Source organism: Perca fluviatilis, chromosome 2, assembly GCF_010015445.1.
Source record: "Perca fluviatilis chromosome 2, GENO_Pfluv_1.0, whole genome shotgun sequence".
NCBI lineage: Eukaryota > Metazoa > Chordata > Actinopteri > Perciformes > Percidae > Perca > Perca fluviatilis.
The window spans coordinates 17444376-17458300 of NC_053113.1; the positions used below are offsets into that span (position 1 = coordinate 17444376).

Sequence of the window (13925 nt, forward strand, 5' to 3'; positions counted from 1 at the left end):
ACAGCATGCACAGTTGCAACATGCTGATTAAAGAGTTGTGAGTATGTTTTTTTTATCAGAAAAAAAAAAAAAAAAAAACATTGAAAAAAAACTCATTGTCGCGTCGATAAAACGCATCAACTTTTCTTAAATGATTAACCATAACAGAGGAGAGGAGCCCCGGTACAATACTACCTTTGTTTAAAATGTTGATATCTAGCTAAGCTACGGTGTTTTGTATCCGTGGTTGCCTCCCTGTGGTTGTTTCAGCGGTCTTTTAAACTTCAGTGTGGATCTCACAGAACTCCGTTCAACATTCTGTTAGTAAAAGTAGGCTACGTATGCTAGATGCATGACTAGCTAGGGTGATGACAGACATTTGGGCATAGACATGTTGAGCTATGTGTTTAAAACAGCGGTGCAACTTAACTCCTCTAAACGTTTCGGTTTGGTTTACACTGCTCGCTACCGACCGAGGTTAACTAACGTTAACTTGCTGACATTATCGTAATTGTGTGGCTATGGGTGCGGCGAAACAACTTTCAGAGTTTAATTCCCATTGACTTATTTTATTCTTTGAAGTATTCATGTATGCCGAATTGGAGAATTCCTATCAAGTGTTCAGCAGATATATAAATTGACATTACATAAGGCATGTGCGTGAGTTTATATGAAAACGCCATCTCAAATTGGCAAATTTGTGGACAGGGTTTTGAGTTTGGCAACTATGGCTTCTTATGAAGTTTTACATATGGCCACAAATCACAAATTTGCCAAAGGGCTTGATTGAAGGGAGTGTATGACTTAATCTTAATCTTTTTATTTTACATTCTTGTAACTCCTGAGTTTTATGACATGTCATGTTATGTGCACACAACATTCAGCACTGGCTGTCATCTGACCATGGTGCAAAGTACATTAGCCATGTTGAATTATTGTCCTTAGGAGGTTACAAATACAATGGCTGTAAAATAAGACAATGGACCCTCTTTAGTTAAACATAATGGCCAGAACTTGCAAACTGTGCAGTGTTTCTGGTAGTGTATGAATGCAGGCAGACACATATCTTTTTCATCACGTTTGTGCCTGAAAGGCTCCTCTTTCACTCTGATCTGTTCTAATGAAATATTCAGGCCCTGCTAGACTGGCAACAGGTGGCGATTAATTGGCTATTGTATCAAGGCACACTAGACAAGGATACACACAGAGCACACACACATGCAGGGTTTCCACTAAAAGTCCCAGGTTTATTTGTTCTCTCTATCAGTGGCAGTCTTGATTGCAGTTCTTTTTTTTTATAATTTCCTCTTCCTCTTCTGTTGGTTCCTATAATAACAGGACTCTACCAGAGAAATAACTGTCTGGCTACTTCCCAGGGCTAATTCTATATGACATGAATCAATCAGTCCCAATACACTCCTTAAAGCAGTGCTCTGAATAGAATCCTACCTCATGGTGTTATCGTGCAGGGTGGGAAAATGCTGGAGCCTTGGGGAAAAGGAGCACCATATCAATCTTTGCAATCTTTGCTGTTTTTTTTTTTTTATAGCTCCATCTCCAGGTGCTGTTTGCTGAGAGACATTAGTAGTTTCATAAAGTCGTTGCTGATCTACCATGTCTAAAATTGCATGTGACAGTCACCTCTATAGGCAGCTTTTTTACCACTGATTCTTGTTTTTACCGCAGTTGCACAGGCAGATTGTTTTCTATTCATTTATCTAGAAAGTCAGTGTGTTTAAATCAAACCCTCACCCTTTAAATTAAGCAAAGGTCTGCCCTCAGCTCTGATTGGAGCACTCCTCCGATTTTACACGTGAAGTTCCGTTTACTCATCATTAGGAGTACTACCCAGCCTGTGAAAAGAGCTGTATAATGTCTTCTGTGCCTCTGGGGTGAGCTTTACAAAGGTATTTAGGAGGCAGGGATGGTCTAAAAAGACACTATTGAGTTGCATTATGGAATATTATTTTTCGAGCTTGACCCTTACTTGCATTACTGAAAGTAAGGCTAGCTCAGCATCTGCTGCTTCGATTTTGATCGTTCTTTTCTAAATCTGTCTCTTGTGCGTTCCCTAACTTTATGGAAGTGCAATACCTCTTTAATAAGGTATTTATTAAAATACCTCTTTAATAAAGCGACATAGCAAGCCAGGTAGCATATCAAAATGAAAGAAACCTAATTCAATGGCATTACTTCTGAAGTTCCCATTGATTCTAAAGGTTAAAGCAATAATTTGAAACATACCGCATTCGCTTATTCACTTTCTTGCCAAGAGAGGTAGATGAGAAGATGTTGCCACTCCAATCATGGAAAATATGTACCATTAGCTAGCCTGATGTCGTCATACTCAGATTCTAGTCAGAATATGAGTCTGATACTGCTCCATTGGGCTGTGATTATGGGGTGTGTTTCAACCGAACCAGGAAAGAAAATGCCTCTGCACTCAATTGGATAGACCTACAACCAATCAGAGTACATCAGTGTGTATACATATGTGATTGCAGTTCTCTGTTCCTCTTTTAAAATTAATGCGATATCTTCTATAACGAACGTGATGGCGGAATCTACACATCTCAATTCTCAAGCGGCAGCCATCTTTGTTGTAAACGAAATTCAACCAAAGCGCTCTTTGGTGACTTGGTTGATTACGTTACTGTTTATCATCTGTCCATCATTGTATAAAGCCCGCCCTGACCATTAGATTGGTCCAAACAGCTCTGGTTCGAGCATAGTTGCTCCACAACAGATCAAGTCCAGACCGAACTTCCCGACCTCAAATGTTGTGGGCGGGGCTAAGTTTGACTGGCATCCAGGCTAACCATTAGCCGCAGCAGGTTAGCTTAGAAGAAAAATTGGAAACAGGGCGAAACCATTAGCCTGGCACTGTCCAAACGTAACTGGCAAAAAATGGTTAGCCACAAAACCCTGCCTGTAAAACAGTACTTGTCATTTTTTATACTGTGATTATATTCACTTATACTTTTGTATAGTCTAAACAAATTAGAGGTGCTGGTAGTTAAGTTTTGTTATCTTTGGACAGCCAAACTAGCGTTTTCCCTCTTTTTCCACTCTTTATGCTAAGCTAACTGGCTGCTGGCTCAGCGCTACTACATAACATACAGATAAGCAAGTGGTTCTCATCTAACTCTGTGCAATAAAGTGAATTTCCCAAAATGTCCAACTATTCCTTTTTAAATTCCATGTCTAGAAGCAGTTTTGAAATGAATTTAGTGCAGGTTCATTTTGATTCATGAACTTTTTGGGATGTTGTCTGTAAGTTAAACCTAAAAATGTGATATGTTGACCAATGATAACCTATCCTCATTCACTTCTTGTAGGTCAACAGTGAAATTGTTATTGTTGTATTGTCTGTTTTATTGCTGATTGGGGTGTATGTGACCTAATATCATCTTGTTCTTTTTCTGACTCTTTCAGCCGAATTGTCCTGCCCATTTCAGTGGAGGAGGTGAGGACTCATTTGTTTACTTTTGTTTTTATCAGGGACTGTACGCAATAATTGACACTAATGCAATGTTGATTTTTCAGATTTAGCTAGATGGCTAATATCCATTTTCAGTCCCCTTGTCTTTTGGCTGTTGGGTTTTCTTATTGACATAGACGGCCGACAATTAAAACCTAAAATATCTTTACTCATTTATTATAAACACACTTGCATCAACTTTTGTTGATGAACAGTTGATGTTTGTATTTTTCAGCTTACTTTGTGTTAAAAAAAAAAACGTGTAGTTTTTCCAAGCATTTGTTATAAGTATATGTTGTAAGTCCACATTTCACAATTATTTGTCATCACTTCCTTCTAAATTATGAGTATCTTTCTGGAGATTTTTTGCCATTTTCAGTACCAATTCTTTTTTATCACTCAGTGAAAGTAAATACTCTTTAGTTTTCCTCGCTGGAACGCTGTTTAAAATTCTCCAGGCTGCTGATAAACCTATTTCAGTTATGACCATGCATATGAACTTACTGCCTGTAGAGATGATTTAAAGGCATTCAAGAGCAAATGGGATTTTACACATGCTACACTAGTGGCTACCACTCTAAACTGTCATGATGTTGTTGGAGTTAGCCACCCTCAGGACTGTCACTTTAGACCACCTACAGATGCCCTTGCAGTTGAAACACTTAGCTATCAGCTCCAGAATTGATTTAGCTGTGTTTAATCTGACATACCAATGGCTGCTACTATGTTATCAAGAGAGCTGGTTCAGCCTCTTCACCTTTCCCCTTCATTAGATGTGTGTTGAGTTTTTATTAAAGTTTCCTCACTGCAGTTGTATGTGAACCCCTTCATTTTTATAAGCTAAATGCTATTGGCTCATTCTAAGTTTTAATCCAAATATTCCATACAAAACTGTACTCTTTGTTTTTCCATTACTTAACACAAAGCAGAAACCAGTATTTCACTAAGCCCCGTAATCTCTGTATGCTGTATGACCGGCTTTTTCTCTGATCCCTTTCAGTGAGAAGCATTAGCTGGATTCCTGTGTTAGTTGAGTAACTAAGTGTCACAATTATAACCGCTCGAGCTGGATCAAATCTGAATGAAATAGGAGTGGGCTCTGTAGTCTGTGAAATTAATCTTCTTGTCCTGTCATATGTGTAACTTGCATAACTTGTAACAGACTTTTTTTAACCGCTCTCTGACATCACATAGACATAACCATTAATAAATTAAATATGTACTCCAGTAATTTACTCACAAAAAGGATTTTTAAAAAGAACAATAAAAGCAGGCTGAGACATCCTGACTTTAAATCCCTGGTATGGGACAAGGTCAAAAAACATCCATCGATCCTACACTTACCATAATGCATCTCAATTGCATTGCTAAGCGCCCACATCTTTCACAATCCAGCAGCATAACATTTTAACCCAGTGATTGTTGTTCTTATTATAAAGCAAAAGACTGTCCACACCTTGTTTTTGTCAGTTAATTCCATGAAACCTTCCGACAAACATGACCGACAGCACTTTGCCTCAACATGTTCAGTCCGGTATCGATGACCACCTCCTGTCAGGTTTAGCCTGCTTGTCGTTTTGCAGCTGAATGTTCTGTTCCCATCCCTGAGCTGCTCATAAAGACCTGCGTTAATGCCTGGCTTTCCTTGACAATGACAAGACGCACTGGTTACACACGACAAGTCACATTCCTAAGTTCCTACTCATAGTGGCAAGGCTGAGCATCCACAGCTACCAAAGTAGGTTACTAACCTGAAGCAGCGCTGTGTCACTGGGGAGAAGAGGGCTTGGCTTCATTCAACTACAAAATATTTTTCCAGCTAAACTACAGATTGCAGCAGATGTGTCACTGCTGGTCTTACCAACTGTCATTTAACATTTTAAGAATAACAGAAGAGCCAAAGATACCACCTATTTCTCCAGCAAAGCATCAATGGACCAAAATGCGACTAGCATCTTTGTGTCAATGTTAGTATGTGAAAAAAACAAAAACAACCTTTCACACTATTTTTGTGTGTGTAACTTGCACACACTACAGCATTGTTGTCCATCCACTCCACACACACATTGCACATACATTCACTGTTTCAGCATTGCATGACACATCCTTTGGGCAACTCTAAAAGGATTTTCTCTGTGTGCAAAGTAGGAGTGTGTGGGTCTGGCCAGGCCGACAGCCCTAGTGATGTGATTCACTCTTTCCAGTGTCGCATCACTTTTGCCTAACTCAGGAAGGGAAGTTCTACGTATGGGGGTTGGAGGAAGAGGAAGAGAGTGGGGAAAGGTTAAGAAAAGGCTTACTATGCTGTTTTTCTGATGCTGAAGTATGTGTCTGGGATACCTCAAGGGAAATCGTTAACTCGGTCATTTCAATGAATGGTTATCTGAGGTCATAACAGAAGGATTCTCAACAGGGGTCTTTGAACTTTTCTTTCTATTCTGTTGTCTCTCTTGGGTTATTGTTGTAGTAGTATTTTTTTATTTTGAAAGTTATATAGAACTCTAACAAATCTGGCCTTTTTTCAGGGTTACATCATCACCAAAGTGTCTAAACATCCACCACAGAAATTATTTAAGAAGAATTCATCTGAAATACCATTTTTCAGAGATTGAGCTCCCAGTGTGCTAGTTAGCCACTTCTTTCGCTAACTTATGTAGCTTATGTAGAAGCTGGCGAATTGTTTTCTTTTCCCCTTCAACTTAGTTCATCAAGTAGATATAATGTTCTCAAGAAAAGTTCACTGTGATAAAATAAATAAAATAACTTTAGACCATCTTTAAAAACAATACTGCTTTCTATCAGATAGCCTCCCAACCAGTTGACCTTTTTTGCTGCTGACATTTTGACTTACCAGTGCGGTTCCCGTTGAAAATGTGCCCGTTTGGAACGGGCGATTGCTTGGCCTGTGGTATTGCTGCTTGTAGAATTCTTCAAAACCAAATTGTACCCCAAAATTACTTACAGAAGGACCCCAAACCACTTAATATGCAACTCTACTGTGTAACCTACTACTGACTTACAGTTTAGGCTACTTCTACATCAGAGGAAGACATTGTGCTACTATGTTTACCTGACAGAGAATGCTGCAGACAGTTAACGGTGAAGTAGGGGATTTGATTCGCTGTTTTGTTTTTTGTTTTTTTGGCGACGGTAATGTTATTAGTGTTGTAAGTTAGCAGTAGACTTAATTAACCCGACCCAGGCTGAGTCTAATGAAAACTGCTGTGTCTGCCCGGTTCAATTCTGAGAATTTCTCGCATTACACAGCGCTGTGAAGGGATAATCTTCGAGATTACATTATGTTCTGCCAGCTCACGGCAATTTAATACAATAGCAGGAAAAGAGCCACTTGGGGGCAGCAGAATAAGCTGTAAAGACAGCATTAAAATACTGTTGTGACAAAAAGAGCTGAGCCAGAAGGCAAAGTTCTCGATCTACTGGTCAGTTTTCATTCCTACCCTCGCATATGGTCATGCAGGCTAGGTCATGACCAAAAGAACGAGATCCAGGGTACAAGCGGACAAAATGGGTTTCCTCAGGAGGGTGGCTGGTGTCTCCCTGAGAGATGGGGTGAGAAGCTCTTGGGGAGGAGGCCTAGGGGAAGACCCAGGACTAGATGGAGGGATTATATCTCCACCCTGGCCTGGGATCGCCTCGGGATCCCCCAGTCAGAGCTGGCTAATGTTGCTCGGGAAAGGGACGTTTGGGGTCCCCTGCAGGAGCTGATGCCCCCGCGACCCGACCCGGCAAACCATTACTTGTTTACATATGCAACAGATGCGGAGCAACACAGTGTTTCTGTTCACCTGATGAATACAAGTACAATATTCAGTGGTGTAGTGGTAGTTGATGAGGTGGGTGCAGGGTGCGAACTACGGGGGAGCTAGGGGGAGCTCGGCTCCCCTTAATAAGACATGGGCTCCCCTGAAAACGGGATTTGTGCAATTTTGGGGGGTCTCTAAAAATATTAAGTGTGTCATTTTGACGTGCAATTTCAGTTTTGTGTAATGTGATCATCGTGGATTATTATGTGTAAAACTGAAAAAATATCATTCATTCATGCATGACGGCGATTTAAATCTAATTCACTTCAGATAACTATATATGCTATTTTTGTCATGAGCATCAAGGCTGGGCTGCGGTGCAAATTCAACTCGTGTTTACTTTGGTACATTTTTTTTTTTTTTTTATTAGTTTATTTATCAAGGACAATGCAGCGCACATTATTACATACAATTATCATAGTCAATCCATAACAATGTGAGTAGATGTGTTGCATAAAAAGGTTTCTAGCCAATTGGCTAATTTGCAACCCCAGTCCTTGGTCAGGCCTTTGTAAAAAATGTATCCTTTTATCTTACGTTAACTCAAAGATTCGTAGAAAAAATATAAACGTTGGAGGTCATTAATTGGCACGCAAAGTCCTTGAAATCCATTCTGCAGTAAGCGTCATATAGCCATGGCAAAAAGAAACCAAGGCAGTTTAATTAATTTTGGTTTGACTAAGAAATTGTGTAGCGATGATGTTAATAGCACAACCGATTCACTTGCTGCAATCCCTGTTAGCACACCTCCCACCGGGGTGACAACGCAAGAAGAAGCTGAAGAAGTAATGTCCTCTCTGGCTGAAGATGGTAGTCAGAGGCCGGTCCATCCTAACCCTTCTTGCTCCTCTCTCCCATTAAATTGGAACAGCCAGCAGTGGAGAGACTGAGTGAGCCTATATACATGGCTGTTTGTTAAGGATGGAAACTTGGGTTGCGTCTCTAAGGTCTTATTGAACGGAGGAATTCTGGTATTTTTCGGTAGCCTGGGTAACTTTAACCGTTGTTCGTGTGAAATCTCAAAGACAGCCTGATGCTTTGTTTATAGACTATTTGTGGCTGGCTGTTTGCCCTATCTATTCCTGTCGATAAAGTAAATCCTGTATAGTGCATACACTTGTAGCTGTTATGTATCTTTGTAAGTAGCAAGCACACGCCCCCTTGCAGCCTTTGCTGAAAACAAGGTTGATGAAAGCTGAGGTTGTGTGTCATTAAACCAAAAAAATGAGCTGAAAGATGCTAAAAATGCTCCTCGGAGCAAAAGGACACTGCAGATTTTGGTGATTACACATTTCATTTGATCCAACATTATTTTAAAGATATCAATGAGTGGTAAAAAGGGAATTCTTCCAAAATTTCAGAATTGATATAATAGAATAGAAACTTCCTTTAGTCCACCACATAAATCAGTTCAGTTTTGTCTTTGAACAGAGCGCCAACACATTGTTCGGGATGAGAAGATTGATTTAATTCATTAAGGTATAAATGTATCTATTAACAACAATAACTGTGCTCTCCTCTTTTGTTCCTCTAGTACCAAGTGGGTCAGCTGTATACAGTAGCAGAGGCCAGTAAGAGTGAAACTGGTGGGGGAGAAGGTGTGGAGGTGTTGGCCAACGAGCCCTATGAGAAGGATGGAGAGAAGGGACAGTACACCCACAAGATCTACTACCTGCAGAGGTAGGCAGCTCAGCACTGCTACTTTCACACAGCTTTGTACTGCTATGGCTTTGTTATTGCTGCTTCTTATGCCTTGTCCCTCAAAGGTCAGCACTGTCAAGACAGCCTGCTATTAGTCAACGGTGAAACATTTTGCACAGATTTCACACTGCAAGCTAATCCAGTCATTTCACTGAAACAAAGGGATTTTGTTGCAACATTTTGAAATGCTGTGTGACCAGAATGTCATGTTGTACAGGGGGCACACTGTACTTGCACACATTATCTGGATTCTGTCAATTTTCAAACATCATGGGACCCTCTAGGATTATAGTGGAAAAGCACTTAAAGAACAGGAAACTGACACTATAAAAAAACTACAAAATTCTTGTGTGTGTGTGTGTGTGTGTGTGTGTGTGTGTGTGTGTGTGTGTGTGTGTGTGTGTGTGTGTGTGTGTGTGTGTGTGTGTGTGTGTGTGTGTGTGTGTGTGTGTGTGTGTGTGTGTGTGTGTGAAAATACATTAAGCTACAAGAATTGGTGTTTTGTGACTGTACATACATGTGTGACTACAGTAATGCATGTTTGTGTCTCTGCAGTAAAGTGCCAACTATTATCAGTAAGCTCGCTCCGAAAGGTTCTCTCAAGGTTCACGAGGAGGCCTGGAATGCATATCCTTACTGTAAAACCGGTGAGTTCCACCTCATACACACATGTTGGGTGACAACCCCCCCCCCCCACTGGTTAGTAGCAATCTATTCTCAGTCAGTGCCTCGTTGTCCCATTGTACAGTAAAGAGCAACCCCAGCCGTTTGTTGTGTTACAGTGTGTGTGTGTGTGTTGTGGAATTTCACAAATGAAAAGCTTGTTGCTTGGAATCTGTGTATTATCTAAAACCATGTCTCTCCTTCTCTTTGATCTATCCTCTTTTCATCACCGTCCACCTTTTCTTCTGATGCAGTCCTTACCGTAAGTATATTGTTTTTGAGTAAAACTAACTTAACTATGACTGTAATATAGGACGTAGAGTTAAAATGTTGTTCAGTGAAACATTGTAAAACTTTACTTCTATTTTCAACAACGTTATCGAAGATCACATATTTTCCTTATATAGTGTAGTCCTAACCCAAAGCAATATGATTGTTGACTGACCCTATCTTGTATCTCTCCCATGCTTACAGAATGAATACATGAAAGACTTCTCTATTATGATCGAGACGTGGCACAAGCCTGACATGGGGGATCAGGACAATGTGAGTCATGTGACTGGCTGTGGCCATTCTTTACCCTCCATATAGGTTAAAGCTATAGTGCATAGTTTCTGTCGCCCCCATGAGGAATTCTAAGTAATGACAACAACACTGTTGGCGCGTCCACATGATACAAGCCTTCCGTGATCGCGCACCGCCTCCTCACACAGTTGCTAGTATCCAAGGAGGACATGGAGGATTAAAATAACATGATGAACTCTTCAGAAGAGGTCATTATCTTCACTCGAGTTTCTGCGCCCAAAAGTCGCCGTACGACTCAATCGCCTGAACATAGCCATACTGAGAAATACAGAGAGAGTTGTGTGAAGCGGATAGTCTTAATAAGATTTGTAGCAACTCATTTGGCAATGGCTTGAATGTAATGGACGTTCATTATTATAAAAAAGTTATGCACTAAAGCTTTAAGCAAGTCCATTGTAGGTATAGTTACATATACAGTATAACTGAAGAGTTGGATGAGAAATTATCATTTTGTTTAAGGGATGGTAATAAAACAGGTTTACTGTTGTGGTAACAGAGCTTATAGAACAAATGAAAATGAACCATACTGTAAATAGCATCATGTCCCCGTTCGAAAAGGTAGTTGGAGTTGGGAAATGGGAGATCATCTGCCTTTTGGCCTTGCTAATGCAAACACGCTGGAAGAAAATGGGGACAGGATAACCAATTCTTGTTCTTTGCTAAAACACATTACACAGTTCAGCTGAAACTAATGTGATGAAATCTCCTTGTGTTTGCTGGGATTCTTAATCTTTGATTTTTTTTAATAGACTGGATTACATTACCCCAACAATCACTTGTATGGAATTGAGGCCCATAATCCTGCACAAGTTAAACTGTAATTTTTGTTGAACATATACGTCTTATGCGTTCCTTGCCTTTACCAAGCAACTGACCTAACTTGATGGTTTGATTTTGCCGCGCTGCAGGTACATGGACTGGAGAAAAGCAAATGGGAAAAAACGTCGATAGTTGACATCGACATTGCTGATAGAAGTTCCATCAGTTCAAAGGTAAGGGCAACATTTCTTAATAGACTTAAAGATTTACACATAGCATCATAATCTTTTAAATGGGCGCTTAGGCCACGCACTGTATTAGTTTAAAAGTATTAAAATGATTTAAATTTAAGAGCAGTAGATACAGAAATATGTTCTGTAATATGTGGGCACACCAATTAACTACTATGTAATGTTAAACTGTTTAGTAGTGTTGCATAGTTGTTTTGTTAGAAAATGAATTTTCTATGGAACATGGGGTTTTCTGGTCTAAAAGCACTGATTTTTCTTGCAGTGTAACTGGTTGAAAACTACGCATTTACTATTGTTTGGCCTGTGACTCCTTATATTTCTCTGTATATGCCCCCCCCCAAGGTTGCTTCATATTTGTCATGGCTACACTGTATATCACTGTACTTGTTGCGTTCACTCTTTAGGACTACAACCCAGATCATGATCCGGCCATCTTTAAATCGGAGAAGACCGGCAGAGGGCCTCTGGGACCTGAGTGGAAGGTATTTCACCTCCTATCGCTCTTCAATGTGGTTCACTTCATTAAAGAAATGAAATTATTCATTTAAAGGCCTGTAGACGTTGTTTTTATGTTATCTGTTCATCCATGTGTTTGCAGAAAGAACTCGCTAACAACCCCAGCTGTCCACACATGTGTGCCTATAAGCTAGTCACTGTTGAATTCAAGTGGTTCGGACTACAGGGCACTGTGGAAAATATCATTCAAAAGGTATACTGTACAATTGTTCCTTTTGTTTTATGTTGATTCCAAGAAGAAAATATGTGATAAATGTTGCCTCCTGGTGGCCAATATGAATTTCTGCAGAGAGTAAAATGAATTTAGCTTTGAGTTGAAATGAAATGTGACACAATATAAAAGATGTACTTCAGATTACTTTTATATTTTTTCCTGCAACTACTGCCTAATTTCTCCTCTCCCACGGTTTCTCTGTGTCCTTTACGCTGTCTTTCTCACACACCTGCCCTGTCTACCCAGGTGGAGAAGCGTGTGTTCACCCACTTCCACAGAGAGCTGTTCTGCTGGATCGACAGATGGATTGATCTGTCGATGGATGACATACGACGCATGGAGGATGATACAAAGGAAGAGCTGGATAAGGTAAATGAGCATAGTATACTCTACAGTGCATCACTGTTACGGGCCGGAGCAGCGATTACTCTAGTGTAACCTGTTCTGTTACATTACTTTCATGGACGTTTGTACCAAATTTGGATATTTATTATAATTTATGATAATTGGTATTGACTCCAAATATTGCCTAAAGGTGTGAATCTGAATATGATTGTCGGCGACCTTTGTCATTAAAATGACAGGTTTTGCTTTAACGGGACGTGTTGATTTTTGTGCAATAACAAGAACGTTTTGTGATATAACAAGATGACATAACAAATTCATGTTTCTTGTTAAAATGGAATAATCTGGTATGTAGTAATAATTTTCATAACATGAAAAAAGGTTTTGGTATTAAAACAAGAATTTTCTAGTAAGATTGATCTTGGTCTGGGGAGTCTGCTCTGTATTTTCTACTGCCTCAGAGGCGTGATCAACGGGCATAGCTTAAATGACTCTGTACGCAATTGTATAGTCCTTCAACCAATCAGACCAACGATCTGGGTGATGTACTTTGCAGAGCGAGGCAGAGCGAAAGCCGGTCGGTAGTAAAAAAAAAACCAAAAACAAAAAAAGCCGGTCGGTAGTAAGGCAAACGCATCCTCCTTTTTGTAGGAATTGTTCCAGGGCAAGTTTCTGTTCCGTTTTCAGAGAAAACTTGCCTTTTTTGAAATCTTTTAAAACAGCATCAACGGGTTGCTGCACTTCAGTGGCCGCCATGTTGAATGTAAAAAAAAGAGCTGCTTGCCTTCGCTTCTCTATCTTCATCGTGTTAAACCTGCCAATAGCGCGCCAGGTGGATAAGCCAGTTTGTGATTGGTTCCCGCAAATTTGTAACGGAAGCAGGATAGATAAACGTACAGGTTTCCAGCCTGAGCTTCAGGGCGAAATCAAATCGCCGGCAGACCGGGCTGGGTTTACCCAGTCTAAGAATTTTACCATTCTAACGAGAAACTGAGCACTAATTTTTTGTCAGTGGCAGCAATATGTTGCTGTAGTCTTCCCAATATTTCTCCTCAATGCTTTGCCCACAACAGCAGTGCTTGTGCTGAATAAAAGAAATCCAGTATTTTTGCTCACTTTTCAGTAACACTTGTCTCTCTGTGTCATAGTTGAGGGCGGATGGTGAAGTTAAAGGCATGGGAGCTGTTGACAATGACAACTGACTTGCTAACCCAGTGAGTATTAAACTATTGTTTTTGGAAAGATTTAACATTTAGTAAATTTTGGAATGATCATTTTAACTAGTTCGGTTTTTCTCTTCAGATCACTCTGATACAGGAGCATTTGACTTCATTGAGCAAACTCGGACTCTTCTCCTCGGACACTAGACCTAGAACAGCTTGATAGGCATAATCAAGAATACCACACTTACATCCTAATAAAATTTGCTCTTAATAAGAGCTTATTATTGTAAAGCAATTGTGTGTATTTATCTACTGAACTTGAATACAACTACAGCAGCTTTTAGTTTTCTTAGGAGACACGTTTGCAAGTTGGGGAAGCCATTTTGAGGATGACGTGTTCTTGCTTATGCCTACTGGGTTCTCATTTTAAAACATTAGGGAAAA

General features: G+C 40.0%; 1 protein-coding gene across 1 annotated transcript; it reads left to right on the top strand.

Annotated features, from left to right (window-relative positions):
* Positions 1-13776, top strand: LOC120573630 (phosphatidylinositol transfer protein beta isoform-like). The gene is made up of 12 exons (XM_039823469.1): positions 1-37; positions 3415-3445; positions 8819-8964; positions 9541-9632; positions 9903-9910; positions 10123-10194; positions 11142-11225; positions 11648-11725; positions 11842-11952; positions 12220-12342; positions 13467-13532; positions 13621-13776. The coding sequence occupies exons 1-11, from the start codon at positions 6-8 to the stop codon at positions 13518-13520; spliced, it is 831 nt and encodes a 276-aa protein (XP_039679403.1). The 5' UTR covers positions 1-5; the 3' UTR covers positions 13521-13532; positions 13621-13776.
* The last annotated feature ends 149 nt before the right edge of the window (positions 13777-13925 follow it).

What these genes read in the sequence shown, in the direction of transcription:
- LOC120573630 (XM_039823469.1), top strand. Translation starts at nt 6, where the DNA reads ATGCACAGTTGCAACATGCTGATTAAAGAGTT. An exon ending in AACATGCTGATTAAAGAGTT is followed by an intron (nt 38 to 3,414) that starts GTGAGTATGTTT and finishes TGACTCTTTCAG; the next exon opens with CCGAATTGTCCTGCCCATTT. An exon ending in ACATGGGGGATCAGGACAAT is followed by an intron (nt 10,195 to 11,141) that starts GTGAGTCATGTG and finishes GCCGCGCTGCAG; the next exon opens with GTACATGGACTGGAGAAAAG.